Genomic DNA, 14,930 nt, shown 5'->3' on the forward strand with positions numbered 1-14,930 from the left:
AGGTATATAGAAGCATAACTCTATCGATAGGAGAAACTGGAGAAACCATGGGTGGGAGCAGCGCGCGTGAGTCAGGTTAGCCAGCTGAGTGATCTATTTAGCTTAGGCACGAGTGACAGTGACGGACGGAGTGGCCGAGCCAATCAAGCCCGCTGCTGTTGTGCTTAAGTGATAGGAATTCGATTTTGCGCCGTTCCGCGACGTCAATCGACGATGAAAGACTCAGACTAACTGGACGTCTTGTGTGGGGTTGCAATGGCGACTGCTGAAAAAAGAAAGGCGAAGCTCGAGTACTTCCACGAGAGTGAGGACTTCCGTGTGCCCAAGTCTACGTACTACGACAGGCTGAAGAGGCAGCGGCGACAATCGGCGCCTCAAGATTTGCGCAATGACGGGGCCTCTACATCTCGTAGCGGTGATTCAGATGGATCGGTGGAGGAGTTCCCTGCCGCGGACGACAGTTTTCCCTCTCATGAACTCGGCGACCTGCTACAGGACGGCACTATTCTTGCTGATGGTACGAACGTGGCCGACTGGTCCAGCGCGTGTGAGGAAAGTGCAACTGACTTGCCTCCTCAGATAAGCGAGGAAGAAATAGTTTCGTCGTCTTTTTCGAAACTGCCGACGGAAAAGATACCCAACCTCGGGACCTCCAAAGCTGGCGCAACTGCCATGGCAATGTCGTTCTGTGTGGCGCACGGCCTAACCTGGACAGCTCTAGGTGACCTCGCCAAACTGGTTAATAACATTGCCGGTATGGAAGTATTGCCGCGCAGCCAGTACATGTTTAGAAAGCTGTGGGTAGCACAAAAGAACGACCTAGTGCAGTACTGGTACCGGTGCGTACAATGTGAATCTGTGTTGGAAGAAGACCAGAATGGTGACTGCGTATGCGAAGTCTGCGATACTAAAGTGCCAGCATCAGACCTGCACGCTAAGTCGCACTTCTTCATCACTCTTGACACGAGGAAACAGCTACAGACGCTTATTGAAGGCACAAAGGAGGACCTTGCAGGTGGTCTGACGGCACGGAATGAGAAGTGCGACGATGTAATCACAGACATTACAAATGGGACGTCCTTCAGTTATCTGCAGCAGACGGAAGGACTAACACCGGATGATTTGACGTTGACCATGAACACAGACGGAAGTCCAGTATTCAAATCGTCCAAGACGTCCGTGTGGCCACTTCAGTTCACTTTAAATGAACTGCCACCTGCTGCCAGATTCAAGCATCCTGTATTGGCTGGACTCTGGTTTGGGCCCACCCACCCCAACATGCAGGCTTTCCTCTCGAGATTCGTGGCGGGTGTAACTGCAATGAAGCCAATTGTGTGGGAGCACCAAGCTTGTGTGCACAGCTCAAGGGTGTTTGTCCTGTGTTGTGCAGTGGATGCACCTGCACGAGCAGCTGTGTTAAACATGAAGATGTTTAACGGGCACCACGGTTGCCTTCGGTGCTTTTCGAAGACTGACCACCAAGAAGGTGAGCATCAGACCATGCTTGTAGGGTTTCGTAGTGTTTTGCTTTAACAAAATTACAGTGCCAAAAACATAAGTACAGAGCAAGTGCTCGTAGTTGTGTTCTTTGTGCATCAATTTTTTTAAACTGTGTGCAAAAGCTTGCTTTAGTGTGATTTGTTGCACAGTTGTAGATGGAATTTCTGCTGGATTTTTGGCCTGAGCAGCTTTGAATTGAGCTTTAATAACATGTTACTATTTTCGTTTAGTGCAAGGCATTTTAGCGTTGGGTTGAAAAAAACTTTTACAGCAGCCATACCAAAAGTGTGTGTTGCCATTGGAGGTATTAAGGGAATGCTAAGTACTATAAAAAGTCTGCACTGTAGGGCTCTTCGATTTACAGTGTCGGACCCAGTTATGCTTGATGTAATATGCTTTGAGATTCATGCTTAACAGATAAAAAAAAAAGGAAATCGTTCCTGAACAGTGACAGCTATAATCAGGAAGTTTTGTTTGGAATGGTCGTGGGAGAGGATGTTACAGCTGTGCAGGTCTCTTAATGAAGCTGTGTATTATTTTTGTACTGTGCACGTAGCCACATTTACACTTAGTGAGAGAACTTGCATTAGCCACGTGCGTAATTGCTGCTCAGGTAATGACATGAGGTTTTTTTTCAAAGTTGTGGACTCTTTTTCATCTTGTACATTTTCTGGCACTGAGTGGACAATTTTTTGTGTCATTTCTGCATAATTTCAGGTAGCATGCGGTATACCAGTCAACTGATGGAACCAAGAACACATGACGGCGTGCTGCGAGACATGCATATGGCATATGTGACAGATGACTGGTTCAATGGCTTCAGAGGACCATCAGCCTTAATAAACCTTTCAGGTAGGTACTGAAATATGTTTTATAGTTGTTGTGAGGAAGAATACAGTTTGGTTTGAAGCATACGACAAATCCTGTGGTGTGTGCTCTGTAATGGGGCTTGGAGGTGAAATCTCTTTTTGCTGTTTTTTTTAGACATTTTAATTCACGTGAAGTATTTTATCCCCCACTGACCTCGTGGGATTAAAAGCAAATGATCTGTTTGTTGAGAGCTAAATGTTGCGGCATAGATCATACTTTTTCTGCAGAATAGTACGACAAATTGCTGTCAATCTACTGTTAATTTCTAGAAAGCTACCCAGTGAAGCTGGGGATTTTACAAGTGCCAGCTGCAGAAACAAAACTCTTGGGAAAGGCATTTTAAGCGTAGCTTTCATGGCAATGCATATGCAAGTGCAATGTAATTGCTGAATACCTTCAATGTGTTTGAGATTAAGTTAGTTTAGTAGGACACAAAAATGTCAGGTAATTGATAGACGTCTCGCTGCAGTAGCTATGTGTCTGATGGTTGTAAAATCCAGAGTGAATGCCGTATTTAAAATATTTCACAAGATAAGGCCATAAGTAGACCGCATAAATGTGTCGTGCCTCTCTGGTAGTTACCTTGACACATGACATTTTAAATGTAAAATAACAGTGGGTTTGAAGAAACACTGGATACTCACAAATTTGGCAATTAGTGCAATGTTAAAAGGGCTATTAGGACGACATACAAGTTTGATGCTCTGTTGTTTTAAATGCAGCATCTTAAAAGACGAAAACCTTTCTCCGTTTTATGCAGTAGACATAGCTCAGAATAACTGAATTTCAAAATAGTAATTTTCAAAATATTTTGAAATTTAATGGCACAGCCACAGTATGTATGACTCACTGCTTTGCTTACCGGCTTTGAATTCATCTCTTTTAGGTTTCAACCTGGTCTCCGGCGTCAGTGTTGACTACATGCACTGTGTGCTTCAGGGGGTTTGTAAACAACTGACAGACTTCATGTTCAAAGGAAATTACAAAGGAGTGCCTACGAAGTCAAATGACAAAGCAGCGCTGACCAAGTCAAATGACAAAGTACCACCTACCAAGCCAAATGGCAAAGCACCATTTTACATTGGTACGTAAGATGCTTTTAGTATGTTCCCTAGATATAATGACTACCTCAATGGACAGGAAGATTCTTACTTTTAACTTGAGTGGTCACCATTTCTTGTAAACGCATTGTGGGGAGATCCACCAGTGACAGGGTAGTAGATGTCACTCAGATAAGGTGAACATAATTAACACTGTTCATTATGGCAAAAAACAAAACGACATCACCAGAAGAATTGGCCTGTCTAAGCAGACGGTCAACTTCGTGTCAAAAACAAAAATGCCGCCAGCAAATGGGGCTCTGGTGAGATTGAAGAAAAGTGCTTTGAAATGCACGAAGCGGTGCACCCAGGGGTCGAATCTGCTCTCATCACGCAACATTCTCTGTAATACAGAGGTGAAGTTCAGTGAAGTTTGGCATTTATTATTTCCACGCAGCATCGATTCTCTTCCATTTGATAAAAAGGGTAAGAGTTGTTTCAAATGGGAGAATGGTTCTCGTCCATTGTGTGCAATCGGCCGCTGGCAGTGCAGTCCGGCTGATCTAACTTCCATTTCCACAGCCGACCTTCATCAGATTTCGTATCAAGAGTTTTACTGGCCAGATGTGATCATTTATAAAAAAACCTGCAAGCAGGCTTGAAGAACGTGGGGCAGCGATCCAAATTGTTTGAAAAACGGTTGTGGGTAAACCTGCCTTGGCATGAAGTGTTCAAAGGGTCCTTGGCAAATTCTATTGGCAAGGACTGATTTCTATAGCTAGGTAGTAATTGCTCCTGATTACATTCTTGCCTTATTTGCCCAGCTTAGCGTGCATCTCCATGTACTTGACTGCATGGGCTAGGACTCTTGTAAGCAGCAGTGCTAAGATTTGAAAACTTTCATGCTGCATGTGGGTAAAAAGAGTTGATTATCAGTAGCATTTATAAGCAATACCCCCCCCCCACCCACCCACTTTGTCATTTGGATTCTGCATGCTTCAAGAACAGCAGACATATTTTTTCAGATTAAAAGGGTCTGTTGGAACAGGCATAGACTGTACTTGGTAATACTTTTTTAAAAACAGAGAAATATTATCGCTCAATGTTTTTATATGCAGGAGATCCACCGAAACTGAAAAAGGTCAATGACCGGCTGCTGGCCATCCAGCCACCTCATTGTGTAACACGGCTGCCTCGATCCCTCGATGAAAGAAGCAACTGGAAGGCGTCCGAGTGGAGGAGCTGGCTGCTCTTCTATGCCCTCCCTTGCCTTGAGGGTGTGCTGCCGCAGGAATACTGGCGTCATCTGGCGAAGCTCTCTGAAGCTATTCACATTCTCCTGAGAGAGTCGCTGTCCACAAACGACATTGCCCGCGCAGGTAGGAATTCGATTGCAAGAAAGGGCTAGATAGTGGTGTCATTTGAGGTTCACAGAATTATTTGATGTGGTTTGATTGTTTTTACAAAATTTACTTCAGAGAAAAGCAGGCTTGAATGCTACTGACAGTGAACTGTGTGTTCAGGTAATGCGCTCACCTGTTATTCATAATTGGAGGAAAAAGTAGGACGAGTGATAATGCAATCATCTCAAAGGAACTCATCTTAAAGGAAGCTCATTTGTGTATTGCCATTAACTAGATGAATCTGCTGTCTTCACTAAACCAGTATTGAATGACATACCTGTTGCTGTTGAAAACTAGTTTTATTGCTTCATCAGTACCATCACACCAGGATGGCAGCTGTAGGCATGAGTGACACTTTATGGTTGAATATTCAGTTTTCTGTACTTTATTTCTTGCTGTGTATTTTTCCGGGTATCTTTCCAAAGATATATTTGCTGGAACTCTATGCAATTAATGGGTTGTCTTCACAAGTGCATTGAACCAAACTGGCCATTTACGTTCTACATTTTCAAGTACAATAAACCCTTGCAGGACATAGTCCTCACAATAGAAAACTGTCATCAATAGGTAATACTACTTTGTTAAAAGTGGAGATGGTTTGGCCTCTCTGCACTGCAGTGGGGGACTATTAAATACTTCAAATAAAGCGAGATTTCATATAGAGGACTACCATTATAAGGTGTGTACTGTAGTTGATCCCATCTTTAAAAGTTTACACGCAGCCATCCTTAAGAAAAATATGTGTATGGTGATTGTGTTAGAAGTATTTTTTGGAACGATTCCATGCTATGGTGAAAATTCTTATCTGCACATGTTAGTCAGTACTATACTAGGACCTTCAGCGTCTGAGGTGCCTTGTAAGATTTGTGATCCGAAACCAGTCATACATGCAAGATTTATTTTAGAAAGATCTGGACCACCCGCACAGAAGAAAAATCTGCTAGAGCATAATAAAAAGAACAAAAAAGTCAGAACTAAACAAAGCAAATGTACTGAATGCTGAAGCTGGGCCCTATTTTAAATAGCCAGCCTACTGATTACTCTTACACGGTGGCTCAGTGGCTAAGGCGTTGTGCTGCTGAGCACAAGGATGCGGGTTTGGTTCCCAGCCGCCGTGGCTGCTTTTCTGATGGCGGTGAAAAGCAAAAACGCCCGTGTGTACAAGATTTTGGCACACCTTAAAGATCCCCAGGTGGTCAAAATTAAGCCGGAGCCCTCCACTATGGCGCGCCTTATCGCCTGCGTTGCGTTGGCGCGTTATACCCTGCAATCAATGATTACTCTTAAAGGGGTGGTGAACAGAACGTACATTTGCCTTTGCTTAATTTTATCTGCAGGAACAATCTTTTAAAAACATAAATACGAAATGTTTTCACAATTCGTTGCTTTTGGAATTTCGGAGACACCTTTGAAATGCTCATTCTCAGGCGCATCGCAAGCAACCATGTGTGCATTGTCGGTCGGCAGCGCAACAAGCAGTGACGTCTTGTTAACAACATTTGAGAGATGAACGCTCTTTGTATATAATATTTTGTAAAGCTGTAAACTCAACATTTTAAAAATGTTGCATCCTTTTGTTGGTTGCCCGATATACTTTTCCATCCACACGATCAGCGGCGTGACTGCTTCAGTTGTCTGGCAACTGTTGTAGCAGAAATCAGACCTACTGGCTTATTGTACTCAGTTTCCCTGGCGTAGTTCACCACATTTTGGGGAATTCTCTTCCAAATATTACCTTTTTCATGTCAAACAATGCAAAGCCACTCTAGCAAAAAAAAAAAAAAAGCAGGTGCCTCGCGTGTGATTCGAACGTGCAGCCACCGGGCCAGCCTGCATTGAAGTCGAACACTTTGCTCACTGGACCACAGATTCTTTTTTTTTTTTTTTTTTTTTATTGCCAGGTTTGCACTTTACAACATAATACATGCAGGGTTCAACACATGAATGACACTAAACTGAAAAAAAAGAAGAAAAAAAAAACCGCCACCAACCCGACCAGGGCTGGCGTTGTCATTTAAAAGGGTTTTAACGTTGCCAGTGGCTCGACACTTGAAAGCCATTCCGGCACACATTCATGCAATTTCTGTTCGTCTATATACCTTGAAATATATTCCCCGAAATACACCCGCGCCGACCGAGCGTCTACATCGCTGTAGACATAAGCCGAGCGTGCTCGCCAAATACTCTGGAGGCCCAACAACATTATCATGTCCAATGGCATACCATCATCGTCATCCACTGCCAGGTAACGGATTCCGTGTGGGCTCAGGGGGAGCTCCTTGCGCATAGTCCTCTGAAGAACGTCCCAGAAGAAAACACCTTCCCAACAGTGTAAAAACACGTGATCTACTGTTTCTGGCTTTTTACACAGTGTACAGTGCGTACCCCACGGAACAAACAGGCCCCTTTCTTCCATCCATGTCTTTGTGGTTAATGTGTTGGTGTGAAGTTTAAAAAAGAAAGACTTCACCCCTGACGGTACTAACATTTTCTTCACGCGCTTAAGAACGTTTTGCCCAGGGCCTCCAGCGTATAAGGCTCGGTACATAGGAACAGGAAGGATAACGCTACATACATCATTATACAATTTCCTCCGTGTAACAGTACTCAAATACTCTTTTGAAAAACGCACGCTCAGAAACATCACCGCGTCGACTACTTCCTTTAAATAGCCATGGAGACCACCACTCATGCGGCCGCTCGTCACAACAAAATTGGGCAGAACTCGCCCGAGCCGCAACTGACAGACAGTCCTCAAAAAAGGATCGCGTACATCGCGAAAAAATAAAAACCTGTTAACAAGCTGTCGCACGAACAAGTGGGTCAGCCCGAGCCCACCTTCCTGAACTCGCCTGAAAAGATTTGTTCGGCTACTTCTCTCCCAACTTGAAGCCCAAACAAACACCGCGAACACGCGGTGAAGTTTCTGCACATTCACTCGCGAACAATGTAGAACTTGCATCACGTACCACAATTTGCTGGCAAGAAATACGTTGCATACGTTTGCCCTTGCGAACATGGATAAACCAGAGCCCCTCCAATTGTCAGCCTTCTCGCGCAGCTCTTGAGCTTGCGCACGCCAATACGGCTCACTGTCTCTATAATACTCCAGTGGAGTGCCCAAGTACTTGACGGGATGAGTAACCCAATTGATGTTGGCAAAAAACTCTGGGGTTGTTGGCCAATCGCCGTGCCAGAACCCGACACACTTTCCCCAGTTCACCAGGCTTCCTGTGACAACGCCGAACCTTTTCACGATTTCGACTACGTGAACGACACTTTCCTTGTTGTGACAAAACACCGCGACATCGTCCGCATAGGCAAGAAGTTTCACTTCACGCGTATGTAAACGGAAACCTCGGATCTGATCGTTCTTTATAATAGTTAAACACAACATTTCAATGTATATGCAAAAAAGCAATGGGCTGAGTGGGCAGCCCTGGCGTACCGAACGTTGCACGTTAATGGGCGCTCCCAGTGACTTGTTTATAATTAACCGCGTCGTACACTTGTGGTACGCCAGGGTCACTCCGTCTCTAATGACGGCTCCCACTTTGATGTGGTCCAAAATAGAGAGCAGAATATCGTGTGAGACGCAATCAAATGCCTTTTGAAGGTCTAGTTGAAGAAGTGCAACGGCATCTCCAGTGGCGTCACAACACTCGAGTACACACCGCGCGGTGTGTATGTTTGTTGTGATTGTGCGTCCTTTGATGCCGCACGTCTGGTGCGGTCCAACAAGGGTTGTGATAACTGTTTGCAGCCTTTGCGCGAGCACCTTCATAAAAACCTTGTAGTCTACGTTGGTCAACGCTATTGGTCGGTATGAAGTGACAGACTTTAATTTTTCAGTTTCCTCTGTTTTAGGTATCAAAACTGTGTGCGATGATGCATACGATGGTGGAAGGGTTTTCATTCGGAATGCCTCATTAAACATTGCCGTTAAAATAGGTGAAACCTCGGCTTTGAAATGCTTATAGAAGGCCGCGCTTAGCCCGTCTGGGCCGGGCGACTTTCCAGGGTTTAAATTATCTATAGCTGCCTTCACTTCTTCAACAGATATGGGTTGTTCCAAACTGTCTTTTGTTTCGTCCTCAAGAATTGGCATGCAGCTGAGATACTCCCTTCGAAAGGTTTCTAGATTACAGGGCCGATACGCGAATAACTGTTGGTAATATTCAAAGAAAAACTGGTGGATGTCCTCTTTTTTGCTTGACGCGCGTCCTTCCCATTCGATTTTATCTATCGTGTTTTGTCGAACACGTGCTTTTTCAATTCCGAGCGCCCGTTTGGTGGGCGTTTCCCCCATCGCTAATCGTTCAGCTCTCGCACGAACGAGCGCTCCGCGATAGCGTTCTTCGTCCATTAACTCAAGTTGATGTTTCAGTTTGCCTATGTCATCTTTAAACACACCTGGTGTTTTCCCTTCCTCTATAGTTAATCTTTGTAGAGTGTGACGTAGCATCCCTTCTTTCATTTTTTCCTCGTATCTTATGCAGCTTGATCTTTCGATGGCTTTAACTTTAATTGCTTCTTTGAATAATTCCCATTGTTCTCCGATTTTATTATCCTCATTTTTAAATTCTTCAATTTTTTCCTTAACTGTGTCGGTGAAGATTTCGTCCTTTAAAAGTTTAGCGTTTAATTTCCAGAGGTCCCACGAAAAGGTCGTTTTTTGTTTTCTGGGCCCGACGCTACATTTAACAAGGCAGTGATCTGAAAATGATACTGGATGTACACTATATGATTGGCATTTGGGGATTAATTCAAGCGACACATAAAATCTGTCAAGCCGCGCGTGACTGGTTCCCTGAAAGTGGGTGAAGCGCACGTCTCGACCGTTCTCAAGGCATTTTGCCACATCTACCAGCCCAAACTCGTCGATAAGTTCGGCCAGCAAGTCCGTACTTGCGTCCTTGTAAGGACTGCTGCTTGTCTTGTCTTGCGGGGATAACACACAGTTGAAATCTCCCATCATTATAATTTGCCTCTCGTTAGTGAGGTATTGACGTAGAGTGCGAAAGAAATTCTGTCTATCCTCTCTCGCGTTCGGTGCATACAGACAAATCACACGCCATTCAACGTTATTCAACGCGAAATCACACACAACGAAACGACCAAAAACACACGATCGAACACTTTCAACCTCCAGGCCTGAATGCTTTTTCAGAAAAAGCACACAGCCTGCAGAGTTTCCTACAGCATGACTGACACACGCAAAATACCTGGCCGTGAAGCGCTGCACCATGCTCCCGGTCTCATCCTCCCCTTCAACTTTCGTCTCCTGCAATGCCACCACGTCTAAATCCTGCTCAGTAAGTAGGCGGTGCACCTGACTTTGCTTCTTTTTTGCTGAGAGCCCTCGAACGTTAAGCGTAGCAAAGGTCAACTGAGCTTCAGTAGGCATTTAAACAAAGACGAGGTGTGGAGGCCGGGAGCATGGTGCTTACCGTTCTCGTCACGCCGTCGCTAGGCGTGTCCGTCCGCTGTTGGGCCTCCCGGAGGCTGTAGTTGTCCCGGCGTTGTATCCGGCTGTTTGTGGTCGGCCTGAACTTTCGGCCGTAGTCGCAGGGACGACCGCCGCGCGACTGCCGCCTTTTGCGGCGGCTCTCCGGTGCCACCTTCTTCCACCCCCTCCTTGTGGCCGGCCTCTTCGTGGGACCGCTTGGCGGTCGCGTTGACGCTGCTAGCAGGAGAGGCGACGTTCGTTTTCATCTCGTATGGCTCAGTTGCATCCGTTGTGACTTTCACAGAGGGGGCGTCAACACCACCTTCCGCCTGTTGGACAGGCAAAGGTGGGAACGCCTCTGTCGGTTGCCGGCCGTTGCCTGGGTCCTTGAGACCGTCACCGCTGGGTCCACCTGGAGCAGTCGACGCCTCCACCGTCGAATGCTCCCCCACACCTTTCGCTGCTTCCTCAGCTTCCGCTGTGTCCATAAGCAACTCGATCGAATCCTCTCTCTCTGTGGACCCGGTCACATTCGCGTACGTCTTGACGCATTGCTCGTCTCGGTGTCCGAACCGCCGGCATCGGGAGCAGCGCGGCACCTGGCAGTCCCTCCGTACGTGGCCGGCGGTGTGACAGCGCAGGCACTGCATGGGACGGCCGGGGGCCACAACGAGAGCCAGTTCACCTGCCACACGAATTTGGTGGGGCAAGTCGTCAACCTTCAGTCCGGCCTTCAGCTTGAGGAGCACGGTGCGGGTGGTGGAACCTTTGTCGTGCACACCTTGTACTCGCCAGCGTTCCCGGGTGACTTCGCTAACTTTGCCATATGCCGCAAACGCCGCCCGAATGTCTTCGTCCGCAACACCGTACAACAGCCAGTGAAGTTTCAATTTCACCTCTTGGTCCTGCGGGTCGATGACCAGGCAGCGCCGTCCCTTCACTTGCAGTTCGCCGGTCGCAAGCATCTTTTTCGTCGCTTCGGGGCTGTTAAACGTCACCGCCCAGATGTGGTTTATCTGATATGCCCCCAAGGCAACTACCTCGGAAAGCATACCAGACTTGGCCAGCGTGTCCCTGAAATCTTCTACTCGAAAAGGTCGAGCGCGCACGTCACCATGAAGAAAAACTGTGTTTAAAACGATACGCCCGGTAGGCAGAGATGGCAAAATAATCTGATACTCTTCGTTATCATTCGCGTCGATCCTGTTTCCGCGGCTAGGCTGCGCCGCAATTGCCGCCCCTTGGGAGCACATGACCCTACGTCCTTTCACTACGGTGGCCGGAAGTAGGTGGACCACAGATTCAGGGTGCTCATGCATCTCAAACTGCAGCATAAAAGCCGTTTTATATTTAGCCCAGCATTCCGGTTTGCTTTCATAAATTCTTGTCTATCTAGAGCTTTAACTGCCAACTTACTGTAGAACGCTTCTGCAGTAAGCCATAGGGGAGGGTATCCAGTTGACAAAACTATGTTCTTTCGCTGCAAACAAGGGAATCAATCCAAGTGCGTGATGGTGGGGCTTGGCGACTCGCTGTATCACTGGCTCACGTGCAATATTTTTACACATGAAGGGTAAAAGATGGGTTGGTGTTAATATCTGACAACTAGGAGTTCCTTAGATAAACGTGTTCAGGCAGTAAATTCCCATTTTAAGCTTTAGGTCATTTCGCTCGTCATATCAGGAAGCTCACGTTTGCGTAACTCACATGAGAGGTTATGTGAGATAGACATCAGCATAGGCGTGTGCAGAGTTCTCGATTTAGGGGGGCAAAGTCTTACCGCTGCCCCCCTCCCTTACAGCAACTCCTGACCACTTCCCACTGAAGGCCCAGCGGTCCGAACGCAGTGCAAAGAGGGACAGTTATCAAAGTTTTATTTCAATGCGATGGAATTGCAACACACAAAATATTTCTGAGCAGAAATTTTTACTTTCATGTGTTACATCGGCAAGGTATGGGGCAAATTTTGCGCCCCCCTTCAGATGATTAGGGGGGGGCTGCCCCCCCTGTGCGCACCACGCCTATGGACATCAGCAAGCTTGAGCAAGAATACTGGCTTAAAGAGCGACAGATTAGACTAGGGGGAAACAGCATAAACAGTTTACAAATACCCAGTTTACTGGTTGCCTCTGCCTGTGCCACTCACCCACATTGTTGACTGAGAGTTCGACCTTGTTGATCAGTTGTTTCAGAGATCAGACATTGCCCGTTCAATTGTGGGCAAATTCTATGGTTGCACCGATGTTGTAGCCATATCTGACTCTTTGCAAGCCTGCTGTACGCCCACATGTGCAGATGAGGGGGAGCTATGATTGGCTTCTTTAGTTCTTAACATGACATCACCTCACGACTCGAGGAAAAAATCCTTGGAGAAACCGTACCTGCGTGTTTCTACCCATTTGCCGATATTGTCCAGCGTAACTACTATGCACAGTTTGTTTATCAAGGTTTCACAGTTCGAAATACGCTCACACAACATTATTATTTTTTTTTAATCTGTTCACGACCCCTTTAATTTTTCTTAAATGTGAAAGCCTTAAGTGTGCCAATGTGTGAAAAACAGTCTTTGCTGTTTGGTCAAAGAAATGTCCTGCCACTTAAAAGGGGTAAAGAAATAAAAAAAAATGTGTGTGCTGCGGTGGCATTTGATTAGGGTCTCCACGGTAGCACTGCATAGCAGCCCAATGTGTGACCAGTGTACTATCTCGGCACGTTTGCAATAGAACAAAAGTTATCATTATCCCCTGTTTTGTTGCGCGTTCTCACTTTAGCATTGGCCGGGATTCTGAAGCTTGCCTTGAGGGGCTGATGGGCCCACTTCACAAAGTTCACAACAAAACTATGAACAGGAAATGTAAAAGTTGTCGAATAGTGCGGGCCGTGTCACACCTAAACATTGTACATGAGTAAAAAGAAGAAGCCAGTCGAAATACTGAATGCAGAACAGCAAAGAAATAAAAGCGAAGAAAGAGGTGCAAATACGATGTAGCTGTAAACAAGTGCAAACTTAGAAGCTGTATAAGTTAATTGCGTGGCTTTAGATAAAAACATAGCCACCAATAACATTTCTCTGATGATCGGCAGGGTTGGTGGCCCTTTTATGACTCTCTCCCCTCCTCCTTCCCCTTCATAAAAATTCAGAAGGGGGCCACACCCCCTTTTTGCATACCCATGTCTCTGAAACATCCCTTTTTAATTCATTCCAGATCGGCTACTGTTGTCATTTGTTGAACGCTGCGAAGTGCTCTACGGACCTGCAGCACCGGTGTTCAATGTGCACTCTTTGCTGCATTTGGCGGCAAATGTTCGAGACCTTGGTCCTCTGTGGGCGAATTCCACGTTTGTATTTGAAGGTGGGAATGGAAAGCTTGTCAAGTCCATCACAGCAGCTAACGGTCTACCCCATCAGATTGTTGAGCGTGTGGTTATGGGACAGTGTCTGGAGAATTTTGTTTCAGCTGGAGACATCACCGAAGATGAAAGAGCCACGTGCAAACTTTTTTTGGGCCATGCTCGTGTCTCCAATGCAATTCATGAGGAGGGGGCTACACTGTTGGGGCGCAACATGCATGCCAAGCTTACTGTTGCTGAAGGTGACTTATTGAAGGAGGCTGGCTATGGTGCCATTGAGTGCTATGACAGATTCATCTTTGACGACCAAGTCTATCATAGTGCCTTATATAAAAGGCCAATTAAAAGTGATAGCACTTTTGTGGAAGCATCCCAAGGTTTCTTCCACATCGAAAAAGTGGTGCGAGCATCGTTTATGGGAGGGCACAAATGCTTGCTCTTATGCCGAGAAGTTCTGTTTTTGGACACTGCGTCATTTCCCGACCACATTAGGCCATGTTTCTTGTCTGCTTCAGGTGTGCCCACAATCTTAACACCACGGGATGTGTTGAGAAGCTGTGTTTTTGTCGAGTTTCGCAAAGAAAAAAAAGCCTATTTGTGCTTGATGCCCAACAGCATTGAAAGGGATTAGGTGCCCATAAGTTCATTTTCTTTGTTGTTGTTTCTGTTGTTGTTGATCTTATAAGTGCAGAGCACTTTAGGGACTCAGCTTGTTGTCATAGCTTGTCTGGGGTCACACTATCTAGCCACTGTAGTCACGCGGCGGTACGCGCCCAAACAGAGCCCAGCAGTTAATCGACCAGATTTAGGGGAAATCCCCAAGGTGGAGTAAGTTTCTGTGAAGGAAATATTGACATCCACCTTAATGCAGCCATACGGCTACAAAGGAAAGCTATACAGCTTTCTCAGAAACTTCGCAGTTGAAGAAAAATTGTCCTGGTCCAGGATTCGAACCCGGGACCACTGCTTAACCGGAGCAGTCGCTCTACCAACTCAGCTAACCAGGAGGCTAGTCGTTAGTAGCGCGAAAGCGAATTGATCAACAGCTCGAAGTGAAGGACAGGTGTTAATCGACCAGATTTAGGGGAAATCCCCAAGGTGGAGTAAGTTTCTGTGAAGGAAATATTGACATTCACCTTAATGCAGCCATACGGCTACAAAGGAAAGCTATACAGCTTTCTCAGAAACTTCGCAGTTGAAGAAAAATTCGTCCTGGTCCAGGATTCGAACACCCGGGACCACTGCTTATTGAGTTCAGTGATTTTTTTGTAAAGAAATGCACAAGGAATGCACGGTAAAGAAATGCACGGCCATGGG

General features: G+C 46.0%; 3 protein-coding genes across 3 annotated transcripts; 2 read left to right on the forward strand and 1 right to left on the reverse strand.

Annotated features, from left to right (window-relative positions):
- On the forward strand, positions 1-4,245 carry LOC144161008 (uncharacterized). Its single transcript, XM_077692078.1, has 3 exons — positions 1-1,486; positions 2,218-2,352; positions 3,257-4,245. The coding sequence occupies exons 1-3, from the start codon at positions 256-258 to the stop codon at positions 3,460-3,462; spliced, it is 1,572 nt and encodes a 523-aa protein (XP_077548204.1). The 5' UTR covers positions 1-255; the 3' UTR covers positions 3,463-4,245.
- A 267-nt stretch (positions 4,246-4,512) lies between these two features.
- Positions 4,513-14,726, forward strand: LOC144160813 (uncharacterized). The gene is made up of 2 exons (XM_077691968.1): positions 4,513-4,789; positions 13,469-14,726. The coding sequence occupies exons 1-2, from the start codon at positions 4,513-4,515 to the stop codon at positions 14,242-14,244; spliced, it is 1,053 nt and encodes a 350-aa protein (XP_077548094.1). The 3' UTR covers positions 14,245-14,726.
- LOC144161009 (uncharacterized) lies at positions 9,853-11,554 on the reverse strand. The gene has a single exon (XM_077692079.1). The coding sequence runs from the start codon at positions 11,513-11,515 to the stop codon at positions 10,283-10,285; it is 1,233 nt and encodes a 410-aa protein (XP_077548205.1). The 5' UTR covers positions 11,516-11,554; the 3' UTR covers positions 9,853-10,282.
- Positions 14,727-14,930: the final 204 nt, after the last annotated feature.

The sequence above is a fragment of the Haemaphysalis longicornis genome, unplaced genomic scaffold, assembly GCF_048455015.1.
Source record: "Haemaphysalis longicornis isolate Haplotype H1 unplaced genomic scaffold, Haemaphysalis longicornis Haplotype H1 scaffold_11, whole genome shotgun sequence".
NCBI lineage: Eukaryota > Metazoa > Arthropoda > Arachnida > Ixodida > Ixodidae > Haemaphysalis > Haemaphysalis longicornis.